The sequence below is a fragment of the Polyodon spathula genome, unplaced genomic scaffold (assembly GCF_017654505.1).
Source record: "Polyodon spathula isolate WHYD16114869_AA unplaced genomic scaffold, ASM1765450v1 scaffolds_764, whole genome shotgun sequence".
NCBI lineage: Eukaryota > Metazoa > Chordata > Actinopteri > Acipenseriformes > Polyodontidae > Polyodon > Polyodon spathula.
Window position 1 is genome coordinate 1005220 of NW_024472252.1, and position 27976 is coordinate 1033195.

The 27976-nt window shown below is 45.5% G+C and overlaps 2 protein-coding genes across 11 annotated transcripts in view; one reads left to right on the forward strand and one right to left on the reverse strand.

Annotated features, from left to right (window-relative positions):
- LOC121308634 (rap1 GTPase-activating protein 2-like) overlaps positions 1-22118 on the reverse strand; it is a 61773-nt gene extending 39655 nt beyond the window's left edge. For 2 of the 9 annotated variants that reach the window (XM_041241135.1, XM_041241134.1), the window contains exons 1-2: positions 19011-19111; positions 6047-6082 (exon numbers count right to left, since the gene is read on the reverse strand). Coding sequence is in view for 5 of the 9 variants with exons in the window: in XM_041241136.1 (XP_041097070.1) it covers positions 6047-6082; positions 19011-19127; positions 21993-22042 (203 nt within the window). In the remaining 4 variants the exon portion in view is untranslated. Of the gene's footprint in view, positions 1-3151; positions 3284-6046; positions 6083-9883; positions 10090-17276; positions 17342-19010; positions 19128-21992 lie in introns of those variants that run through there. The other 7 variants (XM_041241136.1, XM_041241147.1, XM_041241139.1 and 4 more) reach the window with 7 other exon arrangements.
- Positions 22119-23425: 1307 nt separating this feature from the next.
- xaf1 (XIAP associated factor 1) lies at positions 23426-27937 on the forward strand. 2 transcript variants are annotated; one of them, XM_041241095.1, is made up of 8 exons: positions 23426-23522; positions 24016-24151; positions 24753-24809; positions 25284-25518; positions 25661-25731; positions 25867-26100; positions 26327-26404; positions 27046-27937. In XM_041241095.1, the coding sequence occupies exons 1-7, from the start codon at positions 23482-23484 to the stop codon at positions 26366-26368; spliced, it is 816 nt and encodes a 271-aa protein (XP_041097029.1). In that variant the 5' UTR covers positions 23426-23481; the 3' UTR covers positions 26369-26404; positions 27046-27937. The 2 variants fall into 2 exon arrangements, with proteins under 2 accessions (XP_041097029.1, XP_041097028.1); XM_041241094.1 differs by lacking the exon at positions 23426-23522 and adding an exon at positions 23730-23864 and having other exon boundaries at positions 24020-24151.
- The last annotated feature ends 39 nt before the right edge of the window (positions 27938-27976 follow it).

Genomic DNA, 27976 nt, shown 5'->3' on the forward strand with positions numbered 1-27976 from the left:
CACATGCAATATAAACATGCAGATTGAAGAATATGGGATTTAAAAACCTTTGTTTGTGAACCATGCAGACGTAGGTGAAAAAAAGACAGCTATTCCAGAGAAGCCTTTTGACACAGACACTGCCTTTGGGAAGGAGAGGGGCTAGGCCTAGTGTTTACATGCACCTTACAGCTTTCTCCCTCTGGAGCCAAGTGCAGCGGCGGGGTCGCCATGGTTTCAGGGCCTGCCCTGCCCTGGTCACCATAGCGATTGCTGACAGACAGACCACTGGAGAGTCCGAGCTGTTTTGTGTGGGGATAATGGCTGAGACATGAGCTGAACTCTACACAGCACAGGCAATACCTTCCACTGTACCGATACCTGAATTGTGGTCCTGAGAAGAGACTGAAAAGGGATGCTTGTTTTTAACTGAGATGCAGCTGTAGCTGTGGGTAAGAGTTGATTTATGGTTTAAAAAGTCAGACAACAGTAACAAACCACTATTCTGCTCATGCATGTTTAAACATGACATCAATACGCTGCATTTTGACTATACTTTCTTCAACCAAAGGCTAAAGATTTATCTTGCAATCTGTTCAAACTAAAAACCTTAAACGGTGTAGTGCAGCACCATCTAGTGGAGACACATGACAAAGCCAGTCTGCACTAACATACAAAGCACACACACGCAGTTATATTAACCATTACTGCCACCCAGTGGAGACTTTGATATAGAGCAAAAAAAAAATTATAATAATCTATATTTAAATAGGCCCTGTTTACAAAACTTGTAACTGTGTATTGACAGTCATGAAACTGTTCTGTTTCACCAAAGTTAACAAATGCTTTACCGTGCTTCCCCAATGACTAAACCCTGCACACTATAGTTTACAGCACTTCACCATACTACACTGCAGTACACCTTTAGAACAGCACCTTATGTAGCAGTTCAACCTGCTTTGGTTGTTTCTGATATAAACCTTCCTTTTTCAGGGTCCAATTCCACAAGCTATGCCTTTAGTTTTTTTTCTGAACTGAACCAACAACTGCTGATTTTACCTATACAAGGTTAAGTTAAAATCAGTCAGGGTGGAGCCCCATATCTCAGTGGTTTACCGCACGTCCTCTGCAAGAGAATGTGAGAAACCGCATGAACTCAGCACTCACCTACACGATAGTCCCGTTACATAGCTTCATTAAACAGCTTGGCTGTGCTCTAACCGTGGAGCATGCTGCTGCGCTGTGTTTATATTTAAATGCCGTACAGCTGCGTGCATGCATGCTTATTTATCCTGTGTGGGCGTTGCAGAGCGACTGAGAAAACGTTTCTTTCAGGTGACAAAGTGAGCACTCTGTACAAGAAGAGCAAGGATATTTTTTTTATTTGAGCGTCTAATTGTTTACCCCAGTTTTCCGCCCCCGTTTCGAACGTCCGCTCTCTGTAGCAAAACCCATTTTGAAGTAAATAAACCTTATTTTAGTCAGCGGGCAAGATCTTGACCAAAATAAAAATGTATGAGATCTGGAAAAAGATTTCAGACTGCTACTGTCTGGTACGACTTCATGAGACTGCACCAGGGAGCAGGCACAGTTCAGGCTGTCCATTCATAGCTAATAGATTACTGTGATGTAAGATGTCTGCTGTATATACAGAATAATCCATTACAGGAAGATTGTTTCCTTAATAAAGTCAGGTAAAAAAAAACAGCATTGCTAAATGAATGATTTACAAAAAATACAAAAACACTTTCACCATGCATTCTATATATAGAAATACTGATGCGATTCTGCAAGTTGCGAGTAATGAACTTCAATGAAAAAAGAGCATTCGAAAACAGGAAGCTGGACCTTTAGCAACAGTATCGCAATGAGTAAGTGGCCCCTGTGGTGGCACACACCCAGGTCCCGCCCTGCTATGAAACCAGTCCGTCGCACTCTCTTTTGGATCGTTCCAATCCAGGTCCCTCAGGCTCAGTTAAACAATGGCTTTGTGGTTCATTCCAAGGGGATCCGGAGCTTTCTAAATCCTGTTTCTGCTCAGTTGCTTATCTCGGCTGGGGACCCACAAGGAGCGCTGCACTGGCTGTTGTGCTGGGTTTCCTACCTGAGCCACAGTGACCCCTAAAGGCCAGGAGGAGATTGAGCACATACCATTTAATAATGGAAACGGAGTACGGCTAGAGGCCGCCAGGGAGTGTCACGGATGCACGTTGTCAAAATGCTGAGCAAATCGCTTTTGTTCTTTGACGCGCTTGCCTTGGAGAAAAAGACTTGTGCTTCAGGACAAACCTGATGTGCTCCCATTCCTGTGGTTCATTTGACCCCACCAACTGGGACCTTCATGACGCGACAAGAGGGTGGTTGTTTCCTGAAGATCAAGACTCTTCATACTTCTGCTCCACTGACAAAACCCAGCCCCCAGGCCCCCCGAGTCACACTGATCATGCAAACCAGAGCTGACAGCAGCAGGCAGAGAACGGAGCAGTGCGGTCCTGCTGCAGGGAGGACTCAGCCAGCGTTAGACAACAAAAACAAGATCATGATGCCACTGTTTTCATAACCTGACCTTGGAAGGTCAAAAGAATATTTTTATCTCTGAAGAGCGAGCAGTTTACCCCACACGTGCAGCTTGATCAAACCTGCATTACCATCGTAACAAAACTTTCCAGATACAAGCACCACAGCACCTATACCCTGTGCAAGCAACCCAAGGGGCTTTATTAACCTATGAGCAAGCAGCAGAAAAAAGATATGAAACTATCAGCCATCGCGTCCTTATAACGTTTCATCACAAGTGGATGAACCCTTGAGGTCTGAGCGCCTCTTTCTCATATCTCTGTCTCTGGGGATGTGCATAAAAAAAACCCCAAAAAAACAATGCAAGATCAGGGAGAAGGAAGCGTGCACTGCAAGAGGAGGAACAAACAAATCAGGAACAGAACATAGACAGTCTGGGAGCAGCTTTCAAGAGCCGAATGAGGGTCCCAGCTGATCTGCACCATCAAATCATTCCAGATGTTGAATGCAACCAATTCCAGGTTTATTTGAAATCTGTGTCCCCCAAGACAAGACGAGATCACTGTCATAAATGACTACCTAGAGCTGACCAGGTCTCTGAACGAAGTAGGTACAGTGGTCACACACACACACACACACACACACGGTAACTCACCAGAATTTCCTGTGCATTTTCAAGTATGACCCTGGCTTTCTTCCTTTAATAGAAATACAGTATGGAGGATTCCCCCCCACTCAGAAACAGTAGTTAATAAACCAGGCTCCCAGTGGCTCTCAATGCTTTGAGCACATCTCTGTCTTTCCTCTGAGTGTGCATTTAGAAAAGCTCCTTCTGGTTAAAGGAAAGTGTGGGGGGGGGGGTGTTGCACAACCTTTTCAAAGACCTCGAGCACTGCCTCCCTCCTTTGTGACGGTTCTCCCTCCTGCAACGCCGCATGCACACTTGCTCCTTTAGAGTCTGACAATCCCCCGAACAGGCATTCTCCTCAGTTTCCATGGCAACTAATGAGACGTGAATTATGAAAAGTACTCGGAGGCGCCTTTAGACAATAAAAAATGTAGACGCTCGCACCAAAATAAAACAGGCTGCAAGGCTTGCGGGCCGCTCGAGGGATTGAGTCGTTTGTGGAAGGGAGGGCGTGCAAAACAGAGTATTACTGCTGTTTTTATTATTATTATGAGCGTGATTCACACTGAACTCCATTAAGACCTGTGGCTTGGGCCACTGTCACCTGAAGTTACAGTACAATTTGTTTCAATGGTTTTTGTACGATTTGAAACATGTTTTGGTTGGAGGGTTGGGTTTTTTTTCTCCCTCAATAGACTTCCTTTCAGTCACGTTCTATTGACCTTGGCATGACACCATGTCATCTCAGGCCATGCAGCGCTCGACAACCGAATGGCTCAGCAGTTCAGTTCAGTGCAAGCCTGTTATTTGTGTAGTCCATTTGCCTGGATGTTTAAATGCAATAACCATCCACTGTGCTGCAGTCTTTCATCTTGGACGGTGGTCTACTCAGATCTCACAGAGCTAACCAGAACCAGAACCAGAACCAGGGTCAGGCCAGGACTTGTTTGATCGAGATGTGGTCGGGTTTGTCGTGCATTCATGCAGCTCTCTGTACTGGATGCTGCTGTCCCTGTTAAAGTAATAACTGGAAACTACTGATCTATACTGCCAACACAGAGCCCTGCAGCGATGAAGCAATAGATTCTGGTGAAGATAAAAAAATCCCATTTCACTGGGGCATTAGCCTGCCGCTTTCCTCCAGTTTCAATCTCTAGCTGAGAGCGCTCTTAAAGCAGAAGTCATTTATTCACGCAATTATTTATGCATAATTCCCCTTGCTTGCCCAAAGTAAAACCAGATAAGTGTCGTAAAGGACAGGGAAAGCAAGGTGAAGCACAGGCAAGCATTGGAGAGACTAGCGAGGTATAGCAAATAACCTCGCTATAAATGGCAAGCCATGATTAACAATGGCAAATGCGTAGTATAACCATGGGAAAAGCGTGCAGAAATACTGTGCACAAAATACCATGGGACATTTTTATAAGGGTTAACTGGGATTTATATGCAAACGTTCTGTGTTAATCTCGAAAAACATAACAAGCTGCAGTATCCCTGGCAGGCTGCTGAGATTTATAGAACAGTAACTCGCATCAACCTCGCTTCTGCCTGTGGAAAAAGGGAAAGAGAACAGGGAAAGAAAAACAAAAAACTAAACCAATGGGAATCAAACCAAGTACACAAAACACGAGGTCTGCAAAAAGTTAAACAGACCTAGAGAAGCCTTTAAATGAGCAAACTCTTCATTTTAGACAATCGTTAACTGTCAGGTTGTTCGGTACGGCGCGCAGATTACTAACACCAGCGGTGAGGAATTCCGGTCTTTGTTCCACCCGGGATCCATAAAAGATCGGAAAAACAGCAGGAGAGTTGAGAGAATGTTGTCAAGCCATTGAGAGGTAAGGACATGTGTTTCAAAGCCTTGGGTAAACTTTAAATAGGGGCTGTTTTCAGACAGTTCTGTGTCGTTTTAGATTGCTTCAGCCTTGGACAGAATGACGTCTCTTTCATTTCCCTTAAACGCTGTACAGCATGTAAACTGAAACTGCAAAAGAGCAAATAGATTCGGATGCAATATGAAGTCAGCGAGATGAAAAAGCCACAGGCCAATTATAATCTGTCAGTGCGTTCTTTCCACTATGACAGATTCACAGGGTTATTCAGGTCACTGCTGACCTAAAAGTATCCCTGCCCAGCTCTACCACACCTCACCACGTCAGAGATGGAAAGAAGACTCCTACTGCATAGCAGTTTCACCCATTCCAGATTTTAATATGAGCTTGAGTAGCCACACCGTCTAGGCAGCAAGCTCACGTGTGTCTTACTAAACTCAAAGCAAAACCAGGAATGGATCAAACTGCTATGCAATGGGAGTCTTATTTCCACCCCTGCACTTCCACCAGCAATGAGCTTCCATGAGCTTTTTGTTTGACAGACCCAATGTCAGATTGAAGATGTTAAAGCTGTTGATTTTCAGTTCTCTGACAAAGAGGTGGTCACTTACACAGCGTCTCCATTAAAGGCACTTCCAAGAAACAATGAATGATCAGAATCCAAGATTTCTCCCCATTCTGACTGGATTCCTCCCATTGGCATTCTGATGCTCTTGTGGTTTTATCCAGTCACCAGAACCCCTCAATGGGCACGCAGCCTTATTACGTACAGTGTGTGTTACAGTATTCCTTATATTAAGAGTCACAAGATATAATAATAAAGCACAGCCATGGTAACACATTTCTGAGCAGGTCGAATTTCCACAAGGTAACACCGTTGCACAGATCAACTGTCTGCTTAACGGTACATGAAATGTCAGATTGCAAAGATTTATCTGAAACAGGATCGTGCATCAGCTGCATGAGTAATGCGTTCAGACTCATTTGGAGGAATAGTATGACACCATTTTAAAAACTAAACCAGGAACATTGCAATGAAAAGGGCTCTGGGTACAAGACCATTAGGAACTGTGACAATGATAGTACTGACCTGGCTTTGAGGGCAGCGATGGTTGATTTGTCAATCCTGAAAGAAAACACAAAACACATTGTTTCGTTAGCTGGAAGGGGCAGCAAGCTTTAGCAAAGATGTCTCAAAATCATTCTTTTTTCTTTTTTAAGCAAGCTAAACCAAATGTAAAATAAGCCAGTGGAATATTCCTGCACAAGATTATAGAGTAATGCCAGGATCTCCAGGGTAGTTCAACAGGATCATTTCTGATGAATATTTCAGAATGTCTTTAGTGCCGCTGGGTATATGGGGGTGTGTGCACAGCAGGCGTTTCTTGTATTTGAAATTTATTTGGCATTTTCAGGTTCATTTAGAAGAGTGAGCAGCGTCAGATGTCATTCTCTTAACTGCTTTATGGTGTTTGGGATCATTCTGAGCAGCTCGGATTCCGTTGCTCCAACATTGAGTTATTTTCGGTTTTCTCTTTCTGTTTTGATCTTGTCTGGAAAATCCTAAGTGAACATCCTTCCTTATTCCTTAATGTGACCACCTTTAAAAAAAATCACCTGATTTGAATGGAATGAAGAAGGCTTATCTGTTATGATTCTCCAGGCAAGCTCAAAGCCAGACATGATAATAACTCACGATGTGAGCGACAGAACCCAGAACCGCTCCAGACAATTGCAAACACCATAAAATAGTTAAGATATGAAAAAAAAGAGCTACATAATACTGTAGCTGAGAGAAATGCATGAGGTCATCTTTGCACCATTACTGCATTAAGATCTTGAATTGCAATCGCAATGTAATTATACAGGACCCTCAATTGCTGTTGCAATGCTAGCGCACAGACTGATCTCATGATTGCTAAACGGATGACCAGTACTGTATCTTGAGGATAATGTATCTTCCAGCAGCGGTCTTGCTAAAACAATTCCAAATCGATAAACGCACACAGGACCTTTAAAGAAGCAAGGAGAGGCGTCTTGCAAGCAGCTTATTACACAGCAGAAAAATGAAGATGGCTTATATCTTATTTCTAATATTCATTTTAAGGGGAATCTTTCTTTACATTATATCCCTGGTAATAATATGCCCTTGTCCTGATGTTCAGGGTGCCTGTACCCTCAGGATTCATCCAAATTGCATCCAGCCCTACAGGGATGGGAATATGACTCCTATTGCATAGCAGTTTCACCCACTCCAGGTTTTACTACCAGCTTGATCAGCCGCAGTGTACAGCTAACAAGCGCAGGAGGCGTGTTTTATTAAACTCATACTAAAACCAGGAATGGATCAAAGTGCTATGCAATGGGAGTCGTATTTGCATCCCTGCAGTATTGGGCTGTGATGACAGAGGTGGGCTGAGGGTGGGGGTTCAGGGTTAGACTCTGCACTCACCTCACTACCCCACTCACTGAGGCATGACGGCTTTGGCTTCCCTTTGTGAAACCACAACAATAGAAACCAGCCCTGAAGCAGCTGAGCTGTCACTCTCTTTGAGCTCAAGGTCTGCGTCGACAGAACTGAACATTCCTGATTTTTAAGAGAAACCGCTACAGCTTTTGTGTTCTGTAGACGAATGCACTTTCAGTTCGCTGTGTTTACATCACTACTGTTTGTGCGGATAGACTTCAGCTACACGGAATGGTCTATGCATGTGTAATGTACCTGCTGAAAAATTTACCATGACACATGTGCTTGCATTCTGTTATGTATATATTCATTTACAAGGGGGTCCTAGCAAGATGACCAAAAACAGACAGCAGTGATTTCACATCACCGAAAACAACACCACTCTAAAAGACAGTATCATACATGCAATCTGACAAATGCAGACTGCAGACTTCACGCTGATGCAAAGGCTAAAAAAATACTTAGTGCACTACATTAGAAACCACAGTTATCTTTCTGTGTTTTATCAGTTTTTGTAATGCATTTGAAAAATCATTAGCAGAAGTTATTGAAAGAGGATCAGAGCTGAGTAATAACAAAGGTCAGTAGAAGTAGAAAAATAACCCTGGTGTTCACACAGCATCGGAAACATGATATCGACTGCATCTGTGACCACAGAACCCTGCAGAGCGTTCCCACGGAAAGGGCGTGCGCCGTGCGAAGTCGAGCCCTGCAGGTGAGGCTTGATAAGAAGATTGAATGTGATTGAATGCAGTGAAGCAGCTTACACTTCCCTCAGCACAAAAACAACTGCTGATTTCTACACTAATGAACCTAATGCATCACAGCTACCACGCGGTGCTTCTGTCGTTCAGTGCTGCACACGCTTCATTCTTTGAAACAGGGTGGATGGGCGTTGCTTTGGTATCACAGCTTATACAGAGGCTGAAGCCAGCCCTGGGCGGAACGTCTTTACCATTCCAATGCCAGGGAACGTTCTGACTCCACGTTCCATTTGCAGAATATTGCAAGCCGTGACTGCCAAGGTGTTAAGGCAAGACTGTGACTGTGTTTGTTTGTGAGATGGACACTGGCCCGCTAGAGAAACTGGACCACCTACAGCCAGCAGACGTAAATGACTTCTGAAAACTGGCTTGGTCCGATTGCCCCCAGCGAGCTCTGCTGTCGATGGAGGGCTGCCTGTCCACTACTGGACACGAGGTCATCGCTACACTATTCTAGTTTCGCAGGCAGCTGAACACCACCACTTCCCGTTTCGCAGAGCAGGTTATTCTAGTTTTCAGCTGCCTCATGCATGTTATCTTTCAGAGCACCGCATCGAAGACAAGGTGCTTGTTCTTTTTTTATTCAGCACCATATCTCTGTAAACTTACAGCAGCAAACACAGTGCATCCCGTTGAAATGTACTGAACAACGTTATCAGCATTACAGCTTGCTGAGCCAAGCTGGCTATGCATATGAGAATCAAATTGGCATCCCAGATCGAAAAAACTCCATATCTATTGTAATCAGGCAATGTCGCGTTCAGAAAAAACTAGAACACGGTTGGAACAATGGCCAGGGGCTGGTTGCATAAAACACCTTCTGTATTAAGTTTACACTTAAGGATACATGTTCCCTTAAATAAGGTATTGACTTAAATTTAGCTGCTTTCTGCAACACCTTTAAACTCAAGCAACACTTGAGGGAAGATCTAAGGGGGACATTTAGTTGAAGGTGTTTTATGAATTTGGCCGTTCCTGTGCTGCAGACAGTTAGTCATCCCACCTGTCAGAACACTTTAAATAGCAAAGCCTTTAATGCAAAAAAATAACCGGATCTGCAGGGAACGCAACAGACACCAAGCTGAATACAAACAGCCTCGACTCGCACTGAGAACACTGTCCTGCTAAACCATGCCGCTCTCACTCACTAAGCGATCACGATGCGAAGGCAAAAGAGGAAGGGGTTTTCACAATGCATGGTCTGCTGCTTCTTTTAGTAGCTGTGATAAACCGGGCCATCTTAACCCATTCAACCCTGGCCTTGCCTGTCTCCAATCACTACATAATGTTTCTGAACCTTGAGCACACGGGTCCCGGTAAAACACAGAACCTGCAGTATGAGACTCGATTGCTGTTGGCTTGCTGCTGCTAGTGATAGTGGATACTGCACACGCTCGGGAGCAACAGCTAATACAATTCACCTCAACTCTGCTCTGAACCACCAATAAACACACACACACACACACACACACACACACAGAACAGATGAGAAACTTGTTCAAACTTGTTTCTGTAAACTCTATGGGGTAGCAAAAGGAAACTAAGAAATTAAAGTTACAAAACCCTTTAAAAAAGCCAAAAACAACACCTTCAGGCATGTTCAAAAGTTTCTAAGTAACCTCTCTCCTCTGTAAATTGCATTTGCTACAAAGTCCTAAAACTTGCTACAAGCAGGGCATAGATTCGAGAGACCTACCATCCGAACCCCCCGAAGGACACACTCCGCTTCCTTCGCAACATCTCCACTGAATCTGGCTGTTGGGCGCTGCTGCTAACTCAGGGGAGCTGGTACTTCTTCCTTTCACCTGCCTGCGATCTGCCATGCAGTCAGCAGGGAGGCACTGAGAGTGTGAGAGAGAGTGCGTGTGTGAGAGAGAGGGAGGAGTGCGAGAGAGAGAGAGCGAGAGAGCGAGCAGGTGCACCCGCGGCACAGTCTGGGGAGGTTGTATATAGAAGCCCCTGGACAGGAAAGGCGTGCTGATCACTTCCTTCTGATCTTTGTGGTTCTCTGCCCAGTATTTTATATCTCCCTGCCCTGCTGCCTGCCTTCTTTCCTGCTTGCTCTTACAGATATGGGGACATAGACCTTATTTACGAGAGCGTTTATCACACACACACACACACACATATATAGTGCAGACCGATATAAATGTGATGCAGCCTTCTAGAATGCATTTGTATCAGACAGTTTGCATCAGGTGGAAATTGCATCACATTTAAAATAAGATGCAATGTTTAGTTACTATTTAACTATTCATTATAAAGGATATAGTACAGAGTGCTGTGGAAGATCCAAGATTATTTTCAATCACCTAGCGACAGAGCAGCAGCACAGCTACTCTGACCTCTCATAGCTTGTATTGTACAGCACCCTATATGATCTCTCGTATATTTATGCAATGACAGATAGAGATAGACAGACAGATCCATCTCACAAGTGCAGTATGCTATTGAAACTTTTTTTTTTCCAGGTCTGCCTGCTGTCATTTCTGAGAGCCAAAAAGGAAGTGTGAATAATGTGAGTTTTGAAAAGAAGTTCCAGTTCTCAGTAATGGGTTTCTGATCTGCTTTTCACCAATCTCCTGTTTCCTCGTTCTCATGCTGTGCTGGCATCACACCAAGGTGTGCAAGGCAGGCAGGCAGTCCAGCTTCCTACTGCTGCCCTGGGTGTGCTGTCGGGGCTGGGAGCCCGTCCCTAGTGTCCGAGCGGCCAGTTCAATAGAAACACACTGCGCTCTGATTTTAGAAAATACAGCGTAGCTCTGAGGTGGCTGCATGGTGAGTCTGCAGCTGGTAAAGAAGTGGTCAGCTGACGGCACACGCTTCGCAGGACAGTGTGTGTTCGTCTTCGCTGCTCCCGAGTCAGGGGTGGTAGCGGTGAGCTGAGCTTAAAATACAATTGGATATATCAACGGGGAGAAAAAATGAAAATAAAATAGACCCGAGGACTTTGCCAATTCAAAAGTTAGTTGAGAGAAAACAGCAGACCTGCCCTGATCTGCGGAACACAAGTATTACCCAGCAGGGATTCTGTCACAATGGGCTCTATGAAGTGTAAATGACAGCCCCGCCTAGCGGTTCAGAAACACAGCACTGTGTGGAGCACAGCCCTGTCACTCTCGAGCGACAGGAGCAATGTAACGCCATGCAGAGCCGCGTGATGATGGGGACGTGCTTGTTAAATTCACTTTACTCCACCTTTGCTTCGATGGGTCTCATTGAAGCAGCACTCAAGTCCTGGCAGAGCACAGTCAGGCTGTAATCAGAGGCTCTACAAGACACTCAAGGTTAGGGAAATATAAAGTGTTGCGCTGCAAGGTGCCAAACCGTTCACAGTGTGTGAAATTACCATGCAAATGTATCATTAGGGTCCTGAGAATAAGTGGCGTCGATAACGATTCACGAGCACTAGGAGGACGGTTTCTTTCTTCCATGGTGGTCTGTGCTATGATTCAGAATGCAGAGCACTGACAAGAAATTGAGAAACTCCTGCTATATTCAGCACATAATCTTGTGGGGGTGGGGGGGGTGGGGGGGTTCTGTTAAAGGTCTGTAACTGAAATAACACCCTGGAAAGCTAGAGAAAAAAAAAAGAAAACACATTTCCATCCTCAATACTAACACTACCTCGACGGACTTAGTGCCGGCAATCATTGAGGAATAGTCAGCTGTCCCTCCAAAACCTTGTAGACTCATCACCGCTATGTCATGACTCTTTACTGTAAGTCTTACTGACGGAGTCAAAAATCCAAACTCTTCTTCTATCGGGTCCTGCTATTTCTACCCATGCACGAGTACGTTAAGCTGTTGACTTCGTCTTCCAACAAAGTGTCTGGAGTCTTGCTGGCATGGGCCTGGCAGTGGATGTGAAAAGGAGATCAGGCCTCAGTGCTGCTTCTGAATGCATGCACAGAGAGTGCTTTGAAGATGGAGCGAGGCCACTCATTCACATCATGAGAGCAGCTCTCTCTGAGGAATACTGATCCAGCAGTGGGATCCATTCCCAGTCTCTGCTTGCAAAACCACCCACATATACACAGATCACAGCATCCCTGAACGGAAAGCATGCAAACCCTGAAGGAACTAGCTAGTGGACCTCAGCACTACCAACAACGGCAACACAAAGGAGATACAAAAACACAACATAGGGCTCCCAATGCGCTTGCACACTGCCTACCGATATGGTCCTGCAATGGAATACCAGTGTGACGTTTATATATCACTGTAATACCCTTTGAGATGTCAAAACAGTGTGGCTCTGTTCTACCCACCGGGTCATATCATTGTAACTGCCCTTGTGCTACCCTTGCAGAACCATTGCTTCTGTGACAGGTTCTTCTCTGACATCACAAACGCGTGTGTGTGTGTGTGTGTGTGTGTGCACGCGCGCGCTCGCTGTTCCTGCGATTGCCGTGCCTCCCAACACTAATTCAACAATATGTACAGTGAAAGATGCACTGCAGCCTGGTTATTATTTACTGGTAGCAGAGTGATGCAAGACAAAGGGAGATTCAAATAGACACATGCAACATTATTTTGGGGTTTCCTGTGCAGAATGAAGTTGCAGTTTTTACAATAAACAATAAGTGGTGAAACACACACACACACATTTTAAACATGCAGCTAATAAACTGCAGTTCCTATACAATACACTTTACATAACATCGTGAAATCTGTGATAACCGTGGAAAAAAAACCACAGCCCTATTCATAAGCATATAGTATCAAGGCGTCTTTAATTAACTCCTATTTTTTTGAAGGGGAAAAAAAAACACTTGATTTTTATAAAAATAGAACCAAGCAAATAAAGCAAGACTGTTCATGGCCTTTTCATACACATTAAAGCTGTTTGCTTCTCAGTTTTATGTCGTTTACTGTACCTGGAACGCTCTCCTTTCAAAAACTTAATAAAACGCTTCACTCCTATTTTTTGAATGGAGAAAAAAAAAATGATGTTAAATGTAACACAATGAGAAGCAAAACCAATTTTAAAAGCACTTAAAGAGGACTTGAAATATACACCTTAGCGGCTTGGTTCTGGGTTTATAAAATGAACACTGCTTTCCAAACATGAATTCAAGGCTGGAGTAAATGTTTTTTTCTGCTGTATTATTGTATTTAGGGGTTGATTTGATCAGTCTGTATCTTGCAGGAAAAGTCATTGCAGTCCAAATCATTACAGCAGCATAGTATCTGCACACAAACGACACCCATTGCAAACTCCGGCAACGCTAGCAGTCTTGTATATTTCTGAGGTCCAGTTGCGCCATCTGCAGTTCAAACCAGAGTCTCAAACCAGCTTGTTGAAGTTCAAAATAACTCAGCCTCACTGGAAACCCTTTTCAGCCCATGCTGTATAAAGGTAGCCTGCATAAAACTGAATAACGAAAAAAGCAGAAGACTCGTGAACCTCGACCACTCCTCCAGGACAGGATGCATATTGCAGTTCTCTACAGGGTTAAACAATGCAAGATTCGCATTCTGACAAGCCCCCTCCTGGCTACCCATCCTGCAGAGGCTATGAAGGAAACAGTGAAGCACAGAATGTGGGGGTACCAGATACAGGGGTTCACAGAAGGCACATTCAAAAGGGGTTTACTACCCTTCCCAGTGCATGAGTTCTGCAGTTCTAGTATAGAGTTACAATCATTTTCCTTGAAACCTGCCTGTTATAGAGTTGCTTTGGCTCTAGTTTTGTAAAATGAACAGGTTGTTGTCTCTCCAAAAAAGAGACAAAGAATATGGCTTGATAAGAAAAGAAATATGCAATCACATTGGAAAATACTTAAAGTATTAAAAGACCAGCCCTCTATATCCTAACAGATCTATCATTAAAGATAAAAATAAATGGACAAAACCAGCTGGAGTTATGCTATACGTTTCCTCCGGGCACACCAGCTTTACAAAGTGGGTAACGCACTTAGGCCATCAGAGCCCTTCAGTGCAGGGCGGACCCCTCAAGCGCAGTCAGAGCGGGCTGCAGCGTCACAGTCCCTTCAATCCCGTGGTACTGTAAAGAAACTCTGAGCTGTGACATCCTCCAAGCATGTTTGCCTAGAGTTCAAAATAGCATTGCTGTAATCTTTAAAAAAAGAGACCACAAACAGGTTATACAGGCGGTGCTCAACGGCGTGGAGCCCTACCAGGAAGAGGAGGGATCCGGGTTCTAAAGCTGTGGGAACAGGAAGCCACTTTGTGGCTTGGAACTTGGTTTCAGGAGACTAGGTTTCAGGTCACTGTGTGTCACACCAAGGGAGACAGGGTTTTAATACAGCCACGGTGCCTCAAACTAGGTCTCCTGGAACCAGCTTTCAAGCAATACAACCCTCACCTCTAGTCTTGCTGTAAATCATTTGCTGATTAAATACTTTGTGCCAGGATATATATAGCTTGTCAAATATTGTGAATCTTTAACAAGGAATAGTATAAAATAAGATAATGCTTCACCTCTAAAAGAACAAAACAAAGTGATCAGTGTAGAGACAATCATCTTTCAGCACTTTTCTACAAAGACAACCCCTTCTGTTGCCGAGGTGACGAGAAACTTTGACCAGGAGTTAAGGGTAACCGCAGTTAACAAACACAGCTGCAGAACCCTCGTCAGTGTCCCAGCACGCAGCATGCCCTTAAGGGACAGTGGCAAGTATCCCAGCACTGGGAGTAACTGAGCTCTTCGTAGTGTGAGGCTTTGACCTCTGCATCAGACGTTGAGCACAGCTGAAAAGGCACAGCGACACACGATTGTCCTGCAGTCAGGAAGCACGGACATGGAATCCACAAGCAAACTCGAAGGCAGACATTCACAGAGAAAACAGGATCGCAGTGAAGGAGAGGCAGAGTTCAAAATCACACAGAACGACAAGAAATACAGAAATAAATACATAAACAGCATCCTTTCAGCACTTAAGCCAGTACTGTGAAGAGCAACGCTTTGGCGATCTTATTAGATTATTAGCCACATGCTCTCCAGCACAAAATCAGACAGCAGAACACATCAGTGGGGTGCCCCATTGGAACATACTTCAAATCAGATCAAATCCTTCTACGCTTTAGCCTTGGGGGTGTCCCCCAGAGGCTCTGTCCACAGTGCTGAAATTCAATGCCAACCTCAAATGCAGCAGAAGCCATTTGTGTTTTCTGTTCAGATCATTCCAGGCGGCAGCAGATCTCGAAGGGGTTGTGAAACGTTAACAAGCCCACTGCAAACAGCAACATCCACAAAGGTGACGCAATACACAAAAGGAATGAACACTGCTGCTGTATTACCAGCCACTCCCTTACAAACTGAGGTCTCCAGCCTTGTACTGAACTCCTATTGTCAGAAAGGAGATTTTACCACACTGGCACAGACAGCTTCATGATATAATTACCCGTTTGGGAAGAGCGCCCTGCTGTGAGCCTGAAACATCACAGTTATGTACTGCATCCTTCTTGCTGTTTAGAATCTCTCTGGATCGTTTTCTGTTTCAGACATCACATCCTAGTGACATCTTTAAAACTCAGAAGACGACCTCAGAATCACGTCTAAGCACATTTGATACCCTCAACCGGTCCCCCATCAGTGAGAAATATCACATGGAGACGTTGTACATACAGTGTTGCAGACTCTGGCATCGCAGATGTGCAGTAGAGACATGATTCTGAGAGCTCCCCTATCAAGCTGCTCTTTACTGTAACTTTGTTGCTGAAAGCAGAGCCCTGGCAGATGATGCCATGACTCATGATCCGTGATCCAGGTGATAAATAAAACACAGCGAGCGGGGGGCGCTGTGACAGGCAGCTCTCGCGCCCCGCGATGGATAAAAAAGCTGAGCTCTCTCTCTGACTCGCCATCTTCAAAATGTCAACTGATCTCCTGTGACAGGAGCGGAGGAGGGAATTCAACCACAGAGGCAGACCTGAATCACAACGGCACCTTTACACCCAACAAACAGGACCCCCTCCCTGGGAATATGCTACAGTAATAGCACACACCCACACCACAGCCCAACAAGTGGGGATCAGTCTCCAGCAGCTTGCACAGGTAATAGCAGCCATCCCTGCAAGTAACACACCACGGCTATGTGGCTTTAATTTTACAACCACGAGTCTCACCAGTGCCACCAGCTTGGCTCTCAGTCCAGCGGGAAAGTCCATTATGAAAGCCCTGATCAGAGTTTACTGCAGTGCACTGTGGTGTCTTGCGGTTAAAGCATGGTAAAGTGCAGTCCAGCGTAGTAAAAGCATGTGAATGCTTCTGTCCATCCTCACTCTTTTATTGGCTCCTGTGTCTACCCCCAGTTTCAAGTGGATAACACACCACAGCCAGCATTTTCACATCTAGAGCTGTTCCTGCAGCTCATTAAGAGCTTGATTTATTGAATTGTTGGGACGGTGGTGGCCACACAATCCCTGCAAGAACTGGAGCGTAACAACACCCTCACTGCCAACAGTGCACCGCTGCTCCCAGCCAACCCTTCCCCTGGCTTCCTGAGAACACATCACAAGCAAGGTCTTTAAGAAACCTGCTGTTCTTTGCATGCCATAAAAAAAAAAAAAACAGCATTCTCTCACAATCAAAAGCGAATCAATCAGGCAAAGCCAGCTTCTCTGAGCCAGACACATTGCTGCTCCACAAAAAAGGGACAACTAATACAATTGGAAGAGGCGTGTTTAATAAGAATACATACACAGTATAATACATTCTTATACAGTAATAGAGGGATAACTCACTAAATACAGACACATATCTATCTATCTGTCTGTGTGTGTGTGTATATATATATATATATATATATAGATAGATAGATAGATAGATATAGATATATAGATATATAGATAGATAGATAGATAGATAGATAGATAGATAGATAGATAGAGATATAAATGCATGTACAGAATGATCAATATGCACGTTATACACGACAGTCTACAGAATGCACACAGATTGAATGAGAGAGATGTTGCAATGCAATGCAATGCCGTGCATCAACAGTTTATTAAAACTGACACAGGATTCCCGCACTCCTGTAAAACCGAACAGCTCCAATACACTCTCCCAAAACATAAAGAAAATAAATAAACATGCATCTGAAAATGGAATATCCTACCTCGGTTCCCCGGCAAACCCTTTGCAGGGTGGAGTGCTAGAAGTAAACATTCCCTCCACACAGAACTGACAGGCAGCACTTTAAAAATGAAATTACGCAAAGAGGAGCGGGGAGAGAGAGAGAGAGAGGGGGGGGGGGAGGGAGCAAGGGAAGGAGGAGAGAGAGAGCAGAAGAGAGGGAGAGGCAGACTGTTTGTTTTGCCCTGAGGTGAGGTTGATGCAGATATTCATGTGTTGATTTCACAAGATTCAATGTATTAACCTCCTGCTTAGGTGCCTTCTGAACACGCTGGCAGCGCACCCATGGAAACGGCTTGTGCAGTTTCTTTAAATGACATGTGTTTCAATCGACAGTGCAAGCCATTAACAGATCTTTAACACAATAACACCACCTTATTAATCATGCATGCGTCTGACAATCCCTGCCAAGTGGTAATTAAATGCAAGAGATGCGCTCATAATTGGAAACACTGAAACAAGGTAAGGCTGAGAAAGTCTGTTGCATCTATTGCAGTCAGACGCCAGCATGTCACTGATTTCCCCCTGGCGTTTGTGTAGAATGCTGCCTGACTGTCAATAGCCGTGTGTGTTTAGCAGGTAAACCAATTAGCTACAACAAGGAGTCGTGTAATCATGCAGTTATCCCACACACAAGGTAATCACTGTAGATCTAACAGATCTCATCAGTGCACGTTTTAACAGATGGATTGGAATACATTGCAAAGCCGGCAGTTGATTTCATAAAACCACACTCTGTGCACCAACTCACAATGTGATGCATTGAGTTCCTTTAACCTGGTAAACAGGATTAGATGCACCAATCTGCCCTGTTACTGTGCAGCAGAAGAGATCTGGGCTACCATGTCCTGGAGCTTGATTCACTGACCAGGGAAATCCTCTCCATGTCAGAATGGAGGGTTGAAGACAGGGGAGCATCCCTGTAATGTTCTGCATCAGGCAGCCTCGACCAGCGAGGAGATCGTTCATTAAGCAGAGCGATTAACAGAAGAGAAAGCAGCCCTTTATCTCAACCGTAAACACACCTACCAGGGACTTCCTCTTGCAGATGTCTGACAAATGACACAGGCTGGGTCACAGAGCAGCGAAAGCTGGATTATCCTCATAGTGCCTCCGAGGTTTGAATTAACACGCAGAGGAGGAGCCTCCGGGACGACTTGATCAGTCAGGTGCTGCTTTCAGACACTCTGATTGGATAGGAAGCACTTCAAATCAGCAGATATTCTAAACTTGCCTAGATTCAGTTTGCACCAGGCACTACTAATGGTATTACTCCCAGTCCCGCACGGAATTTAGATCACTGGGCTTGCCTTTCCCCACACACAGTGAAAAGGTTTCTGAAACGCTGTCAGGTCATTGCAATCGCTTTTGCAGAAGCTCAGCAGGGGAGAACCAATCAGGAGATGCCTGGATAAGAGCCCCACCTATCACCATTAAGGATTTTTCAGTCTATTTTATCATTGTGCGCATGGGTGTCTCTTATTATACGAGACAACGAGAGGACGTCTCTTACAATCCCTCGTTTGTCGAGGTTCGATATTAAAGAAGTCAACCCTCTAGAAATGTGGAAAATCATTCACTTTTAAAAGACCCCTTACAGTTGATTTGCCCAGGAGTTAAAGGATTGCAATGTATCATCACAGCACTGCAATCCCATTAAAGCAGGCTGAGTAAGCATGCAGGGAGCCAGGGAGCAGGGAGGGGCTGTGCTGGGTACCTGTGAGGAGACTGCAGGTTCGCTCTGCTGATGATGCGCTGCTGATAGGGAGAGTAGAGCCACTGGAACGCTGTCAGGGTTCTCTCTTCTATCTTAAACCTGCCTTCCTTCACATACCTGCAATTACAATTCACCTTTTCAGCATTGCACTTACACCTTACGCAAGAGAAAGTGAAACCAAAAAAAAATAAAAAAACTGAGAGCAGACTGCCAGTGGAAACGATCAGGACTGATTTCAGATCTCTTTCCTCCCTCACGGAGTCTGGAGTCAGCAGTAACAGCACGGAGCTGCTCCAATGCAGTCAGCACTCGCTCCCAATTTAAAGAGGGCCATGTATCCAACCCATTCGAATTTCATTACCATTGAATATGCCAAGGCAGACGTCAGCCCAATTGCATTTGAGTTGGCAAGACACCAGATATGGTAGGGATGAGTTTATGCAAAACAACCAGACCAGCCCGCAGGGAAATCCCACATGAAAGGGGAAGCAACGGAACAGACACCCCAACTGGAAATCTGATCATCCGTGCAGACAGTCCCTGCATGGTTACTGTCACTAATAGAGAGGCTGGGAGTGAATCGATAAGGAAAAAAAGCTTTTAGTTGTTGGCAAGGAGAGAGAGAGAGAGAGAGAGAGAGAGAGAGAGAGAGAGAGAGAGAGAGAGAGAGAGAGAGAGAGAGAGAGAGAGAATGAGAAAGCGAGAGCGAGAGAGAGAGGCTAATCAATTAGCTCGGCTGTTTGACTCCGATTTATATTCACAGCTCAAGGTCGCTCCGCTCCATATTGAAGTGGCAGCACATCCATAAACTGCGCAAGCCCCATCGTGACATTGTCTGAGACAGCTGAATGCATTACCAGCACAGTGGAGCCTGCCCTTCCAATATAAAACTCAGCTCCGACCGGAAAACAGAGGGCTCTGGACCTTTTCTACCATTCTACTTATTTATAGCAAATGACAGGCAGCAGGCTTGCAGGCCAGGGCGGAGCCAGCCAGCATGCACTTGCATAAACACACAGCCTCACTTCTCCGCCCATCAGGCACATGGACTGCATGCTGACTGGTCGAGCCAACATTGCACACATCAGTCGCAAGCAATTAGAAGAGAACAGCGTGAACACAGACTGATCAGAAATAACTAACACTACATCCAAGTTCAGAACGACTTATTGCAAACACCATGAACAGTTAAGGGAACAGTAAAGCAAAGAAGCAGATCAGTGCTTAGTAACCAGGGCTGGGATGTGATTTAATGTCACTATATTGAATAGGGCGCTGTGATTCAGAGTTTGCTTTAGTTCGTGGTAGCTAGGTAAATCCAACACATGTTGCTTCTGTTCCAGGAGGGCACAGATCAGAAGCATTTGGAGGCAGAGCTCCGAGGCACCGAAGTGTGAATATTGATTGTGCTCCTGGCTTGAACAGAGCTCTGATTCCGGAACACTGCATTCACAACCACACCACCTCAGATAGGGCTTGCTGAGCCCAGCACAGCCCAAAGGCTGCGGAACTGACAGCAGTGTGAAGCAGCGAGCTGGCAGACTGGGCTAAAAAAAACAAAACAAGCACAACACAAAAACAAAACGCAGCGTCTCACGAGAAACGTTACAGAACAAAACATCAGAGGAATCGTCCCGCTTAGCTTGCGTTGCCCCTCTATAGTTATTCAGTGAACCGGACTGGGGTCGCACTTTCAAGATGACCATTTTGCGAACCCGAGTGAAACAATTAAGTGAATTTGAGACTTATCTGTGAAGCATTTATTCTAGTTTAATGCAGTGAATTATTCTTAAAGGAGTCGATTTCATCCACTTTCATCCAGTTTTTGCAAGAACAAGCATCAGAATAATATTCCCTTGGCTTCCTCAAGGCTAAAGTTCGGGGGTGTGCTGTCCTTCAAACATAGCAAGTTTAGTAAAGCACAGTAAAAGCACAGGCAAGCTCATTATGAACTTAGCCCATAGTGCATCGCTCCACCTTCCTGAAAACCAACAATCCCACTATAACTGATTCCACAGTCCACTCCAAACCACTGTCTGCATGCGCTTACTGCTCAAACGATTACTGGGAGGGAGCAGAACCAGCCCAGCTCTGAAGTAAAGCCTGCACAAGCATCTCGCACCTCCGGAACCAGCGCCACACACACAGAGGCGCAGGACATTTAAACACAGGTGCTGTGCCTGTTTGCATTCCAATGCATAATGACATGTTTAAGGTGGAACCCCTCTCAGTTTACCTGGCGCTTAAAAGCCACACTGCAGCTGATCAGGATTACAGACTGCTTTTCAGTAGGGTTACAGTATATGATCAGTGGGAAAGATCTGACCTCCCTTGTCAAGCATTCCCTTTTCAAACACGGAAGCACCTGCCAACAGAGCCACTGTTACAGTCTGTCAATCCGGCTGTATTACTGAAACCGTTTCTATATATTACAGAAAACATGTCAAGGGTGCATTTTGTATAGAGCAAGGGTGCATTTTGTATAATCTAGACAGCACCAAATCCAATGAGAAATGTTGCAGCTTTTTATAAAATGCTTCAGAACTACAGGTGGAGCATCATTCCCCACCCAAACACACAGCTAGGACGGGCACCCTGTCAACGCAGCCAGGCAGGCAGTGATGCAGTTCCAGTTTTTTAATCTTTTTAATTATTTATCCAACCTGCAGTTTCAAATAAAGCCGCCTGGTAAGGGCACTCTTAACAACTGCAGCCATAGACGCTGAACCTGTTAGCATTTAAGCTTCTGAAACTGCAGTAAATCACAGGGGAGAGCAAGAGAGAGAGAGACAGAGAGCGCGAGAGGGAGAGAGAAGCCAGGGAAATAAATAAATACATTGTCCTGACTTAAAACATCACACACTCCGCTCCAGTTGGGACATACAGCAAACACTGCTCCAGTAAGACTTGTCTATCAGATGCATGTCCTGTAGTGAGTTTTCAGTCGAGCCAGCAAGCGAGCGAACACCTCCTGCTACTTACCATCTCACGAGCTCCCAGCGGCTCTCAGCTGGCTGTTTATTGGATGCCATGTCCGGATCAGCTTTGGACTTACCGGCTTCCTCCTTCTGAGCTGCTTGCTGCAGGGACAGGGAGAAAGTGAGTGTGTGTGAGAGAGAGGAAGGGAGGGAGTGAGGGAGGAGGTAGAGAGAGAGCGTGACGCTGCAAACCACACAACAAGACATCAGCCAGGAGTGCTGAAGACAGCAAAAAAATTAAAAAGGCCCCTCCTTCCCACTTGAGAGAAAGGGTGCTCCCTCCAGTCCAGGGCAGGCTTGACGCATGGAGACTGAACTGCTCCCTCCCTCACCCCCTAAGAGAAAGGGTGCTCCCTCCAGTCCAGGGCAGGCTTGACGCATGGAGACTGAACTGCTCCCTCCCTCACCCCCTAAGAGAAAGGGTGCTCCCTCCAGTCCAGGGCAGGCTTGACGCATGGAGACTGAACTGCTCCCTCCCTCACCCCCTAAGAGAAAGGGTGCTCCCTCCAGTCCAGGGCAGGCTTGACGCATGGAGACTGAACTGCTCCCTCCCTCACCCCCTAAGAGAAAGGGTGCTCCCTCCAGTCCAGGGCAGGCTTGACGCATGGAGACTGAACTGCTCCCTCCCTCACCCCCTAAGAGAAAGGGTGCTCCCTCCAGTCCAGGGCAGGCTTGACGCATGGAGACTGAACTGCTCCCTCCCTCACCCCCTAAGAGAAAGGGTGCTCCCTCCAGTCCAGGGCAGGCTTGACGCATGGAGACTGAACTGCTCCCTCCCTCACCCCCTAAGAGAAAGGGTGCTCCCTCCAGTCCAGGGCAGGCTTGACGCATGGAGACTGAACTGCTCCCTCCCTCACCCCCTAAGAGAAAGGGTGCTCCCTCCAGTCCAGGGCAGGCTTTACGCATGGAGACTGAACTGCTCCCTCCCTCACCCCCTAAGAGAAAGGGTGCTCCCTCCAGTCCAGGGCAATGTGGGGATCTTATTCCATTAATCAATCCAACACCTTTTATGAGAATAATGCATTTTAAATTAAATTAACAATTACCAACAGTATGAACAGCTTACAAAAAATAAAAAATATCAGAGTGGCTTCAACCAAGATGAGTTTCTTATTAGTTTCTTCACTGACACTGTTTTTGCAAATCTGACCCTTTACTTGTTTTCTTCATTAGAGTAAAGCCTCATTAACACCAGTGACAGCAGCTGAAAGCCATTGAAAAATACTTTACATGCGTAAAATCACAGAGTCAAGGGCAGTAATGAGTTTGCACTGTTTAAAACAGTAGTGACTAGCTGATTGATTTTATTTTAAACAGGAAGAGAGATGAAAACAATCCTCCTGTTCTCAGGTCCTGGCCTGACATGCAACACTTTGAGCTGCTTTGTTTTTGCAGCGAGTGTGCTTGTGACCGTTTCAGATGTGTTAAATATTAAGTGGTTTCACTTTCCGTTCCACAGAAGTGAAAGGAACAGCCAGCCAGGGCACACAAACATGGAGGGCAGCTCAGAGGAAACCACGCTCTGCAAGAACTGGTAAGAAGAGATCAAACCTGTTTACAAGTGGACCCTGAAACAGGTCCTGTGAAAGCAGAGCGCTCCGTTCGATCTCTCTTCAGAGCCTGCAGGAAGCTGCTTGATGTTTCTCTGTTTTTATAGCAGTCAAACTGCTCGCTGTGTTGTATGGTTTAGCATTTTTCTTTTGTGCACAGGAAACGCCCTGAGGCAAAGTGTTATCAAACTGAACAGATTAACTGAAATGACAGAGCGATGTTTGGTGCTCATGCAGTACAGTCAAACGCAAACGTGTCCAAGCTAGTCTCCTCAATATTGTCAAATGCAACTCCAACCCTGGACGAACATTGTGAGAGTGTTAAGGTTTGTAAGCGAATCCCTTCAGTCAGGGCTGTTTGAAGGACCGTGCTTTTCTAACCTGTTTACTGAAATGATTTTGTCAGCTCTGTAGGTCTCCTCTGGCTCTAATAGACTCACACAGCTGACTTCTCTTTCTATCATTTGGTTGCTCAAGCAAGAAGGAGGTGCTGGCCTCGAATTTCTCCCTCCATGAGTCCCACTGCTGGCGCTTCCTGTCTGTCTGCCCGCTCTGCGATGAGCCCGTGCCCAAGGACCAGCTGCAGGAGCACCGCGACACAGAGCACAGCAAGGTCAGGCTACGATGGGTTAACACGGACCATTAATACAGGGGAGGAGCTCTAGGACCGGACCTCCTAAGAGAAAGGGTGTTGAATCCAGTCCAGGGCAGGCTTGAGGCATGGAGACAAAACACAAGTTCATCTTCTTTGAGTGGTTTCTGTGCTGTGTGAAACGCTGCTCCACGTGCGCTCCCTGGGTCAGTGGTTGCTTAGTTTCCACTGTTCTGTAGGAGAGAAGCAGCTGTTGACAGGGAGCAGTGAAGTGGCTGTTGATGAATGGAGTTCTGTAATTGGAACGAGTGCCAGGGCGGGTGTCAAGTTGTCAGTGAAAGCCCTTATACTGTAACGGGTAAGGGTATCAGATCATTGAACCTGTTTTCCATGCTGTTCCAAATACTAATTCATGTGGTTTTATATCTGTCTGTGATTTAGCTTCCAGTGCGCACACATTTTGCTATGCAGCCGTGCAAGAGAGTGTAGTATACTGTTCCGAACATCAGTCATACTGCCCTTCTCAATGCACCAGATTGCTTGACTGCAGCTACAGTTACTATTGTGATAATAAAGGCAGTGCACTGTACATTAATTCATATTTCACTTGATATTGATCCAGGTTCGATGCACGCTGTGCAATAAAGAAATGGAGAAATGCAAACTGGAGATACACCAGGTAAACAAACATCACAACCATTCCTCCACTGCCCAGGAAATACGATTCAGAAAAGGGTTTATGTGCAGTCAGCCAGGAATAGCGCACAGTTAGTACCAGGTGTGCATTCATGTCGTGAGGCATTAAACAGAATGCTTTTAAGCCTGGCCTCTCCGCAGTCTGTTAGAAGAAGTATTCCTATTCAAGTAATGGACAGTGTGTATTGAGAGGTGTGTAGGAGTTTGTTAATTGCATGCTTGTGTGTCTCACCCCTCCGCAGTCTAAATAATCAATATTTATCATAAGTACTTAGATGTATATATCGTGAAGTTTGCATTAAGGGTGGGACAAATTCTTTACATAATATATCGTATCGTAATAGAGATATGCATAGTTTGTAGCTCGCTGTAGATCCCCAAATGAATGAAGAAGTGCACTGCTCCACCCTTAGTCAGCAGCTGTTACTGCTTGTGTGTGCGTGTGTGCCCTGTGCAGTCTGAGCAGTGTGCGGAGCGGCTGGTGAGCTGTGAGTTCTGTGACCTGGAGCTGCCCCTCAGTAAGCTGCAGGAGCACGGGGACGCGTGTGGGAGCCGCACCCAGCGCTGCCCCGACTGTGACCGCTACGTGATGCACCGTGAGCAGGAGAGGCACAGCCGCGAGTGCAGGGGCAAGAGAGAGGGAGCAGGGGAGCAGCAAGAGGAGGAGGAGACATACACCTTCTACAACCGCAGTGAGTACGCCAGAAATGCTTTTTAAAATAGTTTGAAATATCCGAGCAAGATTCTTACTCCCTAGGCCCCTGGCTGTCTTGGCACGGTATAGGGAGAGCATTGCCGTGCAGCCTAAAGGCTTCAATTCGTGTTTTTTCTCAGGTTCCTTCTTCAAGGCTCCATGTTGGTACTGCATGAAGTCTTTCCCAGAAGAGGAGCTGAAGAAGCACCAGGTTGGTAGCAGGAAAAGGACTTGGTCTGCGAGTTAGAAAGCACCACCATATTGTTAGATCACATCCACTCCTTGCTTTATAAATCTGCACACTGCTTGTGCCTCGTCCTGAGCCGTGTGTGTTGTCCTTTTTAAGCTGGACTGCAGTCAGCCGTCCCATCGCAATGGACGTTTCCGTCCCACACCCTCCCCGCCCGTGCTGGGGGATCCTCGGCCTCACTTTGGGGTCCCGCGGTCCTCCCGATCGCCCACATTCCCTCTGTGGGGGCTGGAAGGTCCGGACAGAGAGGACCGGGAAACTGAGGATGAGATCATGACCTGCTTGAACTGCCACCTCGCCCTGCCCTCGGACACACTGCGCTGGCACCAGGTAACCCCTCCCTTTCATCATCTACATGCTGTGCTGTACCATCAAAGCAGCCGCTGCCCAGAAAACAAACCGGAGCGTTCTTTAATAGTATGAATCTGAAAACAATGAAGACAGTCCTATACTTCCAATCCATGTCTTTCACTTACTGAACTGATGGTGCAATTGAATTGGATTGAACTTCAATGTCATCCTGACTGCCTCTTACACTTTGCATCTTTTTTTTCAGACTAAATGCCTGCTGTACGATGGTTTGAGGAACCCTGTATAAAAATGAAACTCGCCAGACTCCAGTGAAGTGTAAACGGTAAGAAGAATGAAAAGGATAACACATGCTTTCCATAAACAACAACCAGGCCAGTCACTAGAATGCAAGTGCAGGAACGCCGCTCCTCCACTTCAAAGCCAAACACTGAAAGCAAAAGCCGACAGCAGTACAAAGAAGCACTCCACAGGAGCGAATGCCATTTAAAAAGCCAGATGGACACCCTGGCAAAATTCCTGCCAGGTGACACAGAGTCACAGTAAGCCATCGGTGTCACCCGACTCGTGACAAGCACCCGATTTCAGTGCAATCGACCCTGATACTCATCAGAAGGGCTTGCTAGTGCATGAACATTGACATTTACATGCCTTGTATTTCCCTGACACAATATCTACTGTCAGGGGAGGGGACTTTGCTCTTAGCTTTATCTGATACAAGCAAGGTTATTCCCAGAGATTCCTCTATGAATTGCTCTGGCACGGTTTCAATCTGTCACAGCGCTGAATGGGGAGCAGCAATGGGAAGGGAGGCCTGGCCATAAATGCTTCCATCCATGCCTCCATCCTCATTAACAGCACATCAGAATAGAGTACCTGCCTCCATCCTCATTAACAGCACATCAGAATAGAGTACCTGCCTCCATCCTCATTAACAATGTTGCTTTGTCTTGTTTTGTTTTACAGATCCATCAGTAACATCCTTTAGGAGGACTTTCTTGCTGCAAGAGTGTTTAAGAGAACTCCCCTTGCCAAGATTTCCATTCAATCTCTATGCTGTGCAAAAGATCTCCTGCCCTTAAAAACATTACAAACCATTCATGCAGTCTGTACATCATCTATTCCATGGCAGCCTGTCTGAATAACTGAATACTGCACAGCAGTACTGATTCGCATTACAGAATTCTAGTTTACAAAGACACGGCACGTTTGCATTGCGTGTTCTTCTGATTCGCAATGCTGTGAACGTCAGCATTAAGTACCAAGTTATTATTTTTCTTTTTTTTTTTTAAAAAAATCAGAACACAAGCTGTATTTATGTAATTTGATACATTCTAAAAAAAAAAAAATAATAATAATTTTCACAGATTACAAAAAATGTAACAAAATGAGTGCAAGTTAGCATAACAATATAAAGAGAAAATGAAAACCACAGTTCAGAACTATCCCAAAGAATGACAGCGCAGCCTGTGGCCCGTGGCGCTTCACGTGTTAAGAACAGACTGATTGTTCTAGTGCTTGTGCAATAACTGACTCTAGTCCTACTCCTGTTTGCTGCTCCATTGCCTTATCTATTAAACATTAAGGTACCCTCACAGGTCACATAGGGCTTGTGTGAAGGCTGGAAGCGAGTTTTTAAATGGGTGTTTGAGTGTGATCAGTATTGACAGTGTGTGAGTTGCTGTAGTCAGTGTGTGAGGTGAGGTGGTGTTATTGGCTCAGTAGCCTCCCTGTGCTACAGGAATATATAGTAATAACCCTGTTTGGTTTCTATCTTGTAATGCTATTCATAAAGTCATAGACAGCCGTGTCTGTGCCGCCAAACACAATACAATAAACCTGCCTGTTTTCAAGCCTCCCACTGTGTTGTTGTTTACTGTCCGGAATGTTACATTTA

Coding starts and splice junctions, on each gene's coding strand:
- xaf1 (XM_041241094.1), top strand. CDS start 23,757: ATGTTTGGTGCTCATGCAGTACAGTCAAACGCAAACGTGTCCAAGCTA. Junction 25,519..25,660: donor ATACACCTTCTACAACCGCA/GTGAGTACGCCA, acceptor GTTTTTTCTCAG/GTTCCTTCTTCAAGGCTCCA. Junction 25,732..25,866: donor AGGAGCTGAAGAAGCACCAG/GTTGGTAGCAGG, acceptor GTCCTTTTTAAG/CTGGACTGCAGTCAGCCGTC.